Source organism: Rhynchophorus ferrugineus, unplaced genomic scaffold (assembly GCF_030347505.1).
Source record: "Rhynchophorus ferrugineus isolate W39M unplaced genomic scaffold, kcgeb_rfMv2 rfM6, whole genome shotgun sequence".
Classification (NCBI taxonomy): Eukaryota; Metazoa; Arthropoda; class Insecta; order Coleoptera; family Curculionidae; genus Rhynchophorus; species Rhynchophorus ferrugineus.
The window spans coordinates 12,848,217-12,861,406 of record NW_027472585.1 but is presented as its reverse complement, the minus strand read 5'-3'; the positions used below and the strand labels follow the sequence as shown (position 1 = coordinate 12,861,406).

Genomic DNA, 13,190 nt, shown 5'->3' with positions numbered 1-13,190 from the left:
CGAAATGATACATTTCGTTTATTTCCATGTATGGTAGTCGTAACTGTTATGGAACCAAGTTCAGTTTAGCTTTATCTGCCCTAAGTCAGCATATTTTACTGAGGATATTGTAAATAAAATATTAACACTTTAAAATATGTTATAATGTTTCAGATTCACATTAAAATATTTCATTAATTATGTAATGAGAAAAATATTAAACAAATTGGTGGATACACGAACAGGTCGACCCCTTCACCATTCCATAGTAGATCATTTCATTCCACCACCATTGTAGAGAGTTTGCTTTGTAGTTTTTTTATATCACGTGCTTATATGTAGAAAATTAATGATAATTTCGCACAAGGAAGAAATTTATAACCCGCGCGAATATAATGCGGCGATTGTTGCGTGCGATAACGATTCGGTGATCTTATCTAATTTATGGTTGAAGTACTGGAAGGCGTGATCATTTCTTTACCTAATAAGGCATAAAGACCCGTAATATTTTGGCTCGACAAAAAGATCTCGAATGGTATAAAGAAGCCGACAATAACTACATGCGTATATCGGGTATATTGTCGCCAACTTTTGCAGAGTTTCGGATTTAAATATCCGTTTATATAACGTGGTTTTACAGAAGACTAGGTAAAACATGAAGAGTACGTGTATTATTTGTTATTATTTATTGGTTTTGTTTTCGGTTAGAATGGAGAGGACCAGAAATTTTTAAAATTGGGCTAGAAATTCTCTAGAAATCAGACAATAAAACTGAAGCCATTTTATATATATATATATATATATATATATATATTTTATACAATTTTTTAACATAATTTTTATCTAAAATAATCAGATAATGGTGTATAATGTTATTGCTGAACTGACGTGAAGTGACATCGGAAGTAGTTCAGTGTAAAGTTAGTCAGTTTGCTTTTTAAGCACTCATCATATAATATAAGACGTTTGTTAAAAATATTTCTTGCAGGCGTTATATACGTTAACGTTAAACAATTAACTCTAGTTCAAGCCGTTAATGGGCAATCAAGGCGAGGTAACCATTCATCCGCATATGTTTCTTAAATAGTCGATTTGTCGTATTGTATCATTTTCCTGAGAGAAGCTACTTTATTGATGCGTTCAATCATTTTGAAAATTGAGCCTTTGTACCGTACGAATATTCTTATTCTCATCCATATATATCGTTTTCATTGGCCCTGTTAATCAGCTATAACTAATAATAAGGAAAACATTCCTCGTTGACAATTGGAGGGCATAGTATTGGTGGTATATTTTAAACCTAATTTATTATTTAGTGTGTGATTCTTGATGCCTCATGATGGATTATTATGATTGATATAAAACAAAATACTAATAATATGTCAACTGAAAAGTCCCCGGTCTGAAACACAGATGGCGCTACTAGAATCCATATGTTTTTTAGTTAGCACTAAGCCTCGAAAGATGCGTGTATAAATTTGACATTGTCGGATCATTAGTTTGTGAATTATAGCATTTTGAGTGAACCAATTTTTGTTATTGTGAAAAAAATCGAAAAAAAAGAATTTCGCGTGTGGATAAAATATAGCTTTTTGAAGGAACAAAATATAGTTGAAGCAAAAACTTTGCTTGATGGCGAGTTTTCGGACTCTGCCTCAGGAAAATCAACCATAAAGGATTGGTATGTTTAGTTTAGATGTGGTGAAATGAGCACCGAAGACGGTGAACGCCCAAAAGGGTTTGTTACCGACGAAAACATTTAACAAATTCACAAAATTATTTTGAATGACCGTAAATTGAAATTGAATAAAATAGCAGACACTCTAAAGATTGATAGACTGAACGTGTACATCATATCATTCACGTATATTTGGGTATGAGAAAGCTCTATGCAAAGTGGGTGCAGCGCGAGCTTACTTTTGACTAAAAAGAACGACGAGTTGATGATTCGGAGTAGTTTTAGAAGATAGTCAAGAGTAATAAACCCGAGTTTTTGCTTCGATATATGACAATGGATGAAATATGGCTCCATCATTTCACTCCGAAATCCAATCGACAGTCACTCGAGTGGACTGCACACGATGAACCCGCTCCAAAGCGTGGGAAAATGCAATAGTCGGCTGGCAGGGTTATGGCAGCTGTATTTTGTAATGCGTATGGAATAATTTTCATTCAAAAATAACTATCGACAGTGACTACTACATAGCGTTACTGGACCGTGTGAAGGATGAAATCGCCGAAAAATGGCCGCACTTGAAGGAAAGGAAAGTGCTGTTTCACCAAGATAATGCATCGTGCCACAAGTCAGTGAAAATGATGGCAAAAATCCATGAATTGGGTTTCGAATTGCTTCCTCATCCACCGTTTTCTCCAGATATGGCCTTCAGCGACTATTTTCTGTGCTCAGGTAGCAAAAGAATGATCGTTGGGAAGAAATTTTCGTCGAATGAAGAGGTGATCGTCAAAACGAAAAGTTGGAGGGTCGCTATAATCAGTGTATCGCTCTTGAAGGGAATTATGTTGAATAAAAAAAATGTTGCGAAAAAAAATGGTTTTTACTATGGTAGGTCGGGGATTTTTCAATTGACCTGTTAGAAACACATCAACTCGATCTAAGCGCCGGCTGGAATATAAAAATACGTAATTTATTTTCTTTTATTTCAATGTAATAGTGTAATAAACATAAAGATTACTCTACAAAACATCAGATCTGCGTTATCAATCTTAAACATTTCAATATTAAATTGGAAGAAAGTCAGTAAACCATAATAAGTAATTGTCTTTCGCATGTCCATTGTATTGTACAGAAATTAAATCTGTATCAGAAATCGGTAAAAAATTCCAATCGCAAAAAGATAGAAAGGAAATATAGTATCACCTCTTTGTTGAAACTCTGCGGCACGCCAATTCTTATCAGATATTAGACCTAATAGAGTTCCTTTGTGGGATGTAGGCTATTCACTATAGTTTGTGGTTATAATTCAGTGATACTATGCCATTTATCATATTTTATATGACATAAAAATCCCTCAATACAAGACATTTATTTTTTATGAATCTAACGGAGTTGCTAAATTACACCATTCGTACTTGAATTAACGACATAATCTGTGTTAAATTGGATCATGACATTAACCGTTGAAGCATCAGTTAGGTCACAGTTTAAAATGCTAAGAATTGAAGAAAAATTACAAGGATAATTGATCACGAAACGTTGATTTTTCTTCTCAGGATTTTTACGCAATTTCTTGAAATTATTAGGCATTGTAGTACTGACATTGGCTGTAATTAGTTATAGTCATCGCGAATAATTAATGGTTTCAATGAAGGCTGATGAACAATGTAAATAGGTTTCCATTAATTATCTGACGTTTGTTATTTTGATTTTCATGACAGAATTTCATCTCTATTTACTGTTTGTTTATGTAAAAGTGTTATATATTAGATGTTTGCATGTAATGTAATCATTTTTCACCTCAAAAACATTTACGGTGAACAAACGTTTCAATATATATTAATCAAAATATTTTTCTCTAAAAATAACCTGATTCCTCAAGCAGAATCAGTTAAATACCTCGGAATATAGAAAATGTTGCTAAATGCGTTACTTATTGTTGGAGACCGAAGAAGAACGGACAGAACCAGAGTCAACTGCAACATGCAAGTGATAATATAAATAAGTTGAGTTAGACATGGATAGAAATCAGTACATATTACTTTCATCTACAACCAAAATTTTGTACGAATAAATATGAATAATACTCTTAGCACACTAGAAGGAGCACATCAGAAGGAAAAGAAAAGAACTTGAATTAAAATTCATAAAAATGCATTGGTTATTTGAGAGAAGATATAAATTATCCGTACACAGTAAGTTGTATTTATAGTATAGAAACATATATTAAAACCCATGTGGACCTATGGAATTCAGCTATTGAATCAGCTTAAAAATCATCCTTTTCTATTAAGTTCTTTTCTTCAGCATTTCTAATCCAGATAATGTAATATTGGTTAATTCATCAATTAAAATTTTTTTTATTGTTAAGCTCGTTGGGTGTTTGGGTTAGGTTTTCGCCTAATAAGATTGGCATTATTTTGCTCTTTAAATTCAGCTCTTTTAAAACATTTCTTCAGTTCTTTCTCCAAATTGAGACTTGGGAGTGACCAAATTCTTGGACGGATTATCCAGGGTGGCTGTTGTTTATTGTATTAATGTTTTCTGTGAAATTTATGTTTTGAAGAAGTATAAAAGAAACTTACTGATTAATAGGTTATCACTATAAGCTTCCACGAAGATTGGCCTTAAAACAGTTAGTATAATTTTTAAATTTACTAGTTCATCAATATGGTGACTGCCTTGTATCAATGTGCAAGCGTTCTTATTGGAAATTTATTATAACAAATAAAAGTGTAAGATTTAACATGCCTTGTACATAAATAACGTGCGATTTAACCAGAGATAACACTTAAAATAGCAATACTATGAGACATAAACATACATAAAGAAGTAATTTTGCGGATTGTAAAATAGTATCATATACGGAGATACCAGTTTTTCGCGTGATATATAATAAGCACTTCTTTGGCGGCTTTCCTTGAGGGCTTGTTATGAACATATCGGTGGCTATTCAGTGCCAATAAACTCTTACATATGATACGTAGTTTCTCAGTTAATCTCAGAAATTATATTATAGAGAGTGATTTTTATTGTTTAAATATTATTCAAACAGAAGGAATACTAGATTGTTTAATAAGTCCGCGAAAAGAACAGAAACGGGTGTATGGTTGTGAAAAGAAGTTCATATTAGTGAATTTGTTTATCTTGACGAGAAACGTAATAAAGAACGGCACAGTTCTTATATTGGGTAAATCAAGAAGATTTTTGTCAATACTTGTCTTATAACAGATAGAGTAAAACTTGTATAACTTGTGTAAATCAATTCCTTTATTATACCTGCTTATTCCACGTTTTCCTTTAGCTTTTATCGTAAGGAAAAAAAGTCTGAAACATCATAATAACAATAATCTATATATTGTCTGACCAATGTGAGAATAACCAAGGAACAAACTTCCTTTGGCTATATATAATAAAACTAACGGTTTTCATTATATTTTCTTTAGAAATGTATGAAGCCTAATGAGCCTAAAGTTAGTTCACACTATTACGCCCTTTCTTTGGTTTGATTATCATGATGGTTGTTTAAAGTCTCATTAATAAAATGATGTATTCTCGACATAATGATAAGTGGTTTTGTTTTATTTCTAGCGAAAGTTGCAACAATCGTGTACAATGCTTGGAGTTTTCTTATATTTTAAAATTAAATATTTGATTATTTACATATGGCGTAGAAACAATAGCAATGAGAAAAAAATAATGGCAATAATAAAAAGAAATCGAGATTAGAAGAAAGAAAAATATTAAAAGCCACACTAAAATTAACCAAAACAGCAGAACAAAAAGATGATGAGCTATGAAATGACCAAAAATATATAAATATTATCACAGTATGGATGATAAGAAACAGGAAAAAGATACCAAGGTCGAGATGGTTGGAAATTGAACATGGTTTGTGTGAATAGAAATGGGAGATAGAATAAGAAAATATGTAAAAATAATAATAAGAGCTTCTCTATGGATAATTATTTAATTCATCCTGAATTTGACTTGTAATATTATGAAATATGAAACGCTAACATGTCCAGGTCTACTTTTGACGAATAAGTAGTGATACGGCTATATGTTTATTTATTGAATAAGCTAGTAAGTCACATATAAGTCCAATATTCTACAATTTTCGGCTTTTCCTTTTTAAAAATACCGAGTTTTTAATTATTAAACTTACTTTCGGTATGCGCTGATGCCAAAAATGCGAAGTATCACGTCCGCTTCTTGTCGGCGAACCGTCGAAAACAACGAGAAGAACGCGTCATAAATAAATTAGCTTACCTTTACGTCTCGTACGTTCGAGACGATGTCAGACGTGACGAAAGTTGAATTATTTAAGACCGGTTTGTTTTTCACACTCGGGAAAATGACGCCGCCTTTCCTTTTCTCCTGCCGCTTCTCGGTAGTGGTCGCCACCGTGCCGCTACTGTTACCGCTCTGGATGGAGAACGAGGTCTGAGTGATGACTGTTGGAGGCAGGGTCGTGAATGGTAGGGTGGTGTCTGTTGCGTATTCTTCGGCTATTCCAGTTGACTCGTATTCTATTTAAGATATTACACGTTATTAATATTTAAGATTGATTTATTCTGATGTTAAATTTATTCTATAAAAGTAATAATAATTTTACTTGCAAAATAATCACTAATATGCTGTCGCTATACGCTAAAATGTAAAAAGCAAGAAATGATTCTCTATAAGATCCGATACCTTCGTTGTAAAACAATTTGTTTCTATTTTGTTTTGATAGCTTTTAGCGGCACTCATCTGATAATATTTGAACGATCGTTCAATTATAGCCAGAGTACTAGTCAGTAACTGTTTATATCTCTGGAGTAGGGTATCCAGAATACTTATCGGGTTGCTGCTCGAATTCAACAGTATTTCCTCTATCAATAAGCAAAGTTTAATGAATAAGCCAAATCAATTTTTATACAGGGTGTCATGAAAATTTAATTTATACTAACACGAAAGTATTGTATCCTGATAAACCAACTTTTTCTCACTGGATTCCTCATGTGTTTATGTATCATTGTGTTAAGTTTCGACTTTCTGCTAACTCATTCTGTCGTGTTTTTAGGATGCCAAACAAACGTAGTACCATTTTGGAGCTATAAGCAAGTCATCGGTTTGATCATATAAGCTCTAAAAGTTTAGCTCTTCACAAGTGACAACAAGCAGGTACGGCTCCAAAGATGTCGTCAACTCAAGCGTCGGACCGCTACCCAATTCCCATCCTATTGACAGAAGAGAAACTGGTGACCGTGTATCGTGGCGACATTCTCGAGGCTGTCGAATTTCCATGGTCTCAGCAGCACCTCGGCGATGCGAATAGGACGTTCCAACAGGAGTCTGCTCCGGCCCATACGGCAAAAGCGGCACAAGACTGTTGTCGAGTCCATTTTATGGACTTCATCATATCGGCAGAAGGGTCTCCCTACTCGACGGATCTCAACTCGACGGACTACAGCGCGTGGTCAGTTTTAAAGGCCAGTATCTGTGCCACACACTGTAAAAGTTTGGAATCGTTGAAGCAACTATTGCTTTGAGAATGAGACCGGTATTTAACAGAAGACCTGTGGCCCATTGGCGATAATTTAAAGTCACATTTAAACACGTGTATAGCCGTGGTAGGAGGCCACTTCGAAGTTACACTAAAGCCACACTAAAGCATCATGTTGCTGTTATTGGGTGTTGTTTTACTAAATTTATCTGGTTCAATTGAATTATCACTTAACATGTTTAATGCATTTTTTTTGGGCAGATACAAGGTGTATTGTTTTAAAAATAACATCGCCTTTTTAAAGAATTGTCCAAAAATAAATTGAAAGAACTATTCTTATATTTGTTTTTATATCAAATGTAAATAGTTATAACTGGAATGAATGAATGGTTTAAATAACTGGAATTAAAATACAAAAAATGTATTGATTATTTGGAAAACAATTGAAATTATCCGTACATAATAAGTTACCGCCCTCTAAACAAACCCTGGAGATCTATGGAATTCAATTATGGGGATGTTCTCGATGCGAGAAGTATTATAATCAACATAATATAAGTAATGTATCATTTAATGTGTAGCTGTGCAGTGAAGTGCACTACATGGTAAAAACGCTGTATAAGTGCTGCTATATTTTGTTTTATTATAGACGTTAGTATCAGCCAGTGGGTTTTTAGATAAGTGTTGCTGTAGTGATAAATTATAAATTCTAATTTAGTCGGCAATGGCTTGTAATAATATATGAATGAATAAAGAAAATGTAAAGAAACAGAAATCAAATTAGGAATAAGAATAATCGCCAATATTTTCTCAAAAAACATATTGTATGCGGTCATTTATCAGCTGGATTGTTCTAACTAAAGGCTTGACAAGCAAATAAGTCTATAGGCATCCGAATGAGGTCAATAACATGCTGATAAGACACGTTCTTAGTTGTTCATACTTATTTTAGTTTAGATAAATAATAAAGGAGAATAAAAATAAAATTTCAAATAAAATTTTAAAATTCATTTCTAACTATCTTGTATACCTGGTGTTAAATTTGTTTCTGCTAAAAGTATTTCCGCAGGAACGGGTCGTTGAGCGAGGGTAGCCACATCATCCTCTTGTTTCTTGAGACGTTTCTCCACTTTGTCGAGGTTAGCTATGATCTTATTGGTTTTAGAGCGCAGATCATTGTGAATTTCGCCGATGGCGCGTTCCTGACGTTGAGTTTGAGTGAGGAGTTCGTCAGATTTTGGTACCAAGTCATCTACTGAGCTTTTTGTGCCTACTACTACGTTCCATACCTAGGATATGATAACAAAACTTGTAAATATACAGAGAATCAGAGTTATTATTAATTTTACCTCATCCATTTTTTCTGATACTGACATAATTGGTTTCATATGTTCTACCAAGGTGTCAATTTTACTCGATCGACCAGTTTCTGGTCTAGATGTTGTAGTCGTTGTAGTACTTCTGTTAATCTTCATATAAGTTGGGGTGTCATCAACGATAGCGTTTTGTACATCGGTCATCATATGCAACACTTGGCTCATCTTTTCCGAGACAAAATTGATGTGATAATCAAGTTTTCGATCAACCGAATCGGTAGTTTCCCTCAATTCGTCCAGTTCTTTCGACATTTGCGTTAAAATGTCTCCGTTCAGAGCTTTGGATATTTCCAAAATGTTCATGCTAACTGGTTTCTTTTCGCTAGCCTCCACGTGTATATCATCGGTTTGTAGATAGTTATGGTCGAGCTGGTTCTTCAACAAGTTGAGTTTCGAATCGATATCACTGACTTTCTGATCTAAGGATATCAGTTTCGTGCTTAAATTGATCATATCTCCTTGCGCGATGCTTTTATCTGTCACTATCTCGAACTGGTTCTTGTTGGTGGACTGGAACAGCTTCACGTCCAAATTCCTCAGTTTCGAAATGACCGATTCGGTTTTGTCGATGTTGTTGTTGACTCGAGAGTCCAAGCTTTCCACGCGGCGCATCAGGTGTTCTACGGCTTTGTCCAGGTTTTCGATGCGCTGAAGTTTGGATTCCAGCGTGGATATGATGGATTCGAAGACATCGAATAGGTGTTGTTCCCTGAAATACAAGAAATAACTTTAAATATTGTTATTTGTAAAAAAAAATAAGTTGAATTTGCAGTTGCATTGTTATGTGGCATTAAACAGCATAGTTCAAATGATTCTTTAAAAAAATTATACGACAAATGTTCTGAAGCGAAGAGCAACATTTTTATGTGATTATGAAGCTATGAAACAATTATTAGTTGTTGACAGCGTTTGAGATTTGTTTGGTTGGGAGCAATTTGAGGCGTAATTATTATAATTTTCTTTAACCATCATTGCCAATTCAACCATTTTGCTGTCAGGTTTAATTTGAACATATAGTATGTGGTCATTGGTTCTTGTTGCCAGAGCAACTGTGCTTCACGATTCTATAGCCGGTGCTTGGAGTGAAAGTAAACTTCGCATCCGATTCGCTGCTGTTGGAGTCACTGTTGGTTCAACCGTTCCGATCATTTGTATTCGATCCATCTGTTTTTACATTTTCGATTCTAAAAGTTTGATATTGTCACTGGAGTTTATGAAGAATTTGATCATATTTCATTCGACAGACATGTCTAAACCAGAATCTACCTCTTTGGATTTCAATCGTGTATTGATACTAAGCACTGTATTTGCAAACCGTCAAACTTATATATGTCAGATTGTAACCATATTCAAATCTCGTAACTATACAGAAGGACTGATAATTTAAGCGTTCGAAGGACGTGAATTTTAGTTTTGATTGTATTATTTTTTCTTTCCCACATGTGTCATTTTAGAGAGGAGAAAGCTCCTTGAGCTTGACCGGTTCGACTTATTAATCCACCAGTAATAATACCAGATGTACTGGAAAATTATTACCGCTTTTTATAACAGATATCGCTAAGCTTAGGTAATGTTAATAAATGTTATGATTTGGTACCAATGCCATTTTACTCTACTGCCATCAAGTTTCAAAGCTATAGATGTTATATTTTATGAAAGTAATTTCGTCATAAATTTATACATCTCTAAAAATGTCAAGTTTCGTGTCTAAAAAGATCCATTTGCAGCACGCATTACTTTTGTTATTTAATCAAAAGAGAAAAGCTGCCAAAAGTCATTGTTTGTTTTTAAAATTTACGGTGAACATGCTCTAACTCTAAAAACATGTCAGGCATGGTTTTGATAACTCAAAAGTGGTGATTTCGATGTGCAAGATAAAGAAAGTTCTGGTAGTCCGAGAAAGTTTGAAGATGCGAGTCTACAAGAGCTATTGGACTAAACCTTAGTAAAAGTAACAATTAGCGATCGATTACGAGCCATGAGGAAAATACAAAAGACGGGAAAATGGGTGTCAGATCAATTGAATAACAGGCACATGACAAATCGAAATTCGTCTGTGAAATTCTGCATCAAAAGTATGATCGGAAGTCAATTTTGCATCGAATAGTGACGGGTGATGAAAAGTGGATTTATTTTGAAAACTCTACGTGAAACAAAATCATCAAAATCATAGTCGCCTGGCGAAGCCGGCCTATCGACTCTAAAAGCATATCGTTTTGGTCCCAATACAATGTTCATAAAATCGAATTACACGGGGTGGTGTATGACGGACTGTTTAAACCTGGTAAAACAGTTAGTAGTGATCGTTACCGACAACAAATGATCAATTTGAACCATCGCGAAAACGAGAAACGCTATTTGTGAAAACAATTGTAATGTGTAAACTAACAGTTGAAATTACTTGTAATTTTGATGCCAATTATTCGGAGGTTACTATTATTCATAAATCGTATTCATCATATATTTTGCAACAGTGGCGCCATTTATATTACAAACAGAGTCTTTACGAGTGATGCGTTAATTAGTGTCAAGTTAATAACGGCTAAATTGCTTACATTTTCAGATATTTCAGAAAACTAAAACGTTATCTAACACAGAGACGAATAGTGTCGTCAAAGAGTTGTGTTTTGCTTTCGGATGATTAGATGTCACGATTATTGTGTGAAATAGAACGCCGAAGAAATCGTTGAACACGAATTCGCTATCGAAGCGAGAGAAGATGCGCTTTTGCGAAATATCAGCGTCATTGCGTGAGTTCATCGATTATTGAATCAATATGGTTCGAAATAAAAACTATATAACACGATCTTTGAAATGTTTCCACCTAGTGCTTCAAGTGAACATTTTATGGGCTTATATAATGTATTTAACTATTTTGTTTGAGTTGAGCGAATAGTTAAAAGATGGTTTTTAAGGTTTCTGTGAAACTGTACTGTACGATATGAATCAGTTTTGTATCTCTTTATTTATTAAACTAGTGTACATCGATAGTTACTATTTTCTTCATATTCTGTCTTTATATTCTATCTTTGATGTTTAACAAATTACGTCAGTACAAGAAAGTGTATCAGGGCCAATTATTTACTTGATTTACTCATATACCACTAATCGAAAATATCACCATGGGTCCATTTGTTGATGATACTCTGATACTTGGTGTTGGGAAGAAACAAACCGAAAATTCTAACAGGATAGTGATAATATAAATAATTGGACTCAAACCTGGAAAATAAAAATTAATCAAAGTACATATGTCCATGTACAGTTCATCGACAATTAGACTGCACAAACATCAACAACAATAAATAATGCCATTAATCCATGTATGAACAATGCTAGGTATGCCGAAATGACACTTGATATAAACCTTTTCTGGAAGGAACAAATTAAAAAAAAGAAAGAACTGAAAATGTAGGATAATGTATTGGAACAAAATCCTTTAAGAAAGTTGTTCAGAGTAAAGTCCTAGGGGGTATAATAAATATACCTAGATACTATAGGACTGAATCCTAATATCGAAACCTTCAGATGGTGACTAACTCAAGACATCAAGAGTATCGGAGACATGAGGAAACATCTATTCTTAAGTTAATATCGACGAGTATTGCAACTCGTGGATAACACCAGAACAGAACAAAGAATCAAAATAATCGAACCATTTGATCTTGAGTAGTATAATGTAGTTATTGTACATGTTTGTGTACCTTATTAAACTCGAGACACGACTAAGTTAGGATCTATTGGTCCTCCTAGATATATATCTAGATTTAAGCTATTGTAAAGACAAATTTTATGTTATCCGGCATACTCATAATTAAATGAAATCTATAAAAATGGAAAAAGTAACACTTCTTCTATTTGCTTTTACTGGTCCATAAATAATTCGAGAGAGCTGAGATATCATGGATTAAGAGGTAATGGAGATTTAATATATTAATAGAGGCATCTGTTACTAAATGACGCCCCTTATTACACATTGTTTAAGATTCATTTAAAATATTAGTAAGTCCTAAAGACTATCCTAATCACTAACAAAACAACAATTATTAAACAAAATTCAACTTCAAAATTCATCAAAGTATTTTTTTAATACATGCAGTCCAAGGCATTTCTAATTTTTATACCATTTTTGATAGAACGTTGGAGCGTTCTTTTGAAGTTTTCGAACAGTTACAGGGGATATTTATAATTATGGTGTTGACTCGCTATTTGCTTTTAAAATAGCTACAGTTCTGGGCGGAAAAGGTTTGAGCAGTCTGATGTCCCATTCTTATATTAAAATATCCGCTTCAGTGATGTTGGAGATGAAAGTCTGTTCACTTTATCTCTTTTAGAACTCATGCTGCTCATGCTCATAGCTGTTCAATTACGTTGAGGTCTTCCCGCAATATGTTAGTCATAATAAGAATTTTACTGATGATGTTGAGATAATAATTCGCGGTAATCCAGCCAGTGATATGATTGGGAGGACCAGCTGAATACCACGATATAACAACGCCTTCCCCATGCTCGACTGTATGTTCTGTATGGCTATATGTACTCCATATATAGATCCAACCTTTTGTAGGAAATAATATATGGTAAACGATGGTTCATTGGAGCATATCGTTTCGCCACTTTTCTCGCAGTTTAGCGTTGGCTTCTGTTAGAAAGGGCAACCCTTCCATGG

At 34.0% G+C, this 13,190-nt stretch overlaps 1 protein-coding gene across 2 annotated transcripts in view; it reads right to left on the bottom strand.

Annotated features, from left to right (window-relative positions):
• Positions 1-13,190, bottom strand: part of LOC143198310 (uncharacterized) — a 170,488-nt gene that overhangs the window by 11,555 nt on the left and 145,743 nt on the right. For both annotated transcript variants that reach the window (XM_076407446.1, XM_076407447.1), the window contains exons 3-5: positions 8,495-9,230; positions 8,176-8,434; positions 5,927-6,186 (exon numbers count right to left, since the gene is read on the bottom strand). In XM_076407446.1, the coding sequence (XP_076263561.1) occupies positions 5,927-6,186; positions 8,176-8,434; positions 8,495-9,230 (1,255 nt within the window). The remainder of the gene's footprint in view (positions 1-5,926; positions 6,187-8,175; positions 8,435-8,494; positions 9,231-13,190) is intronic.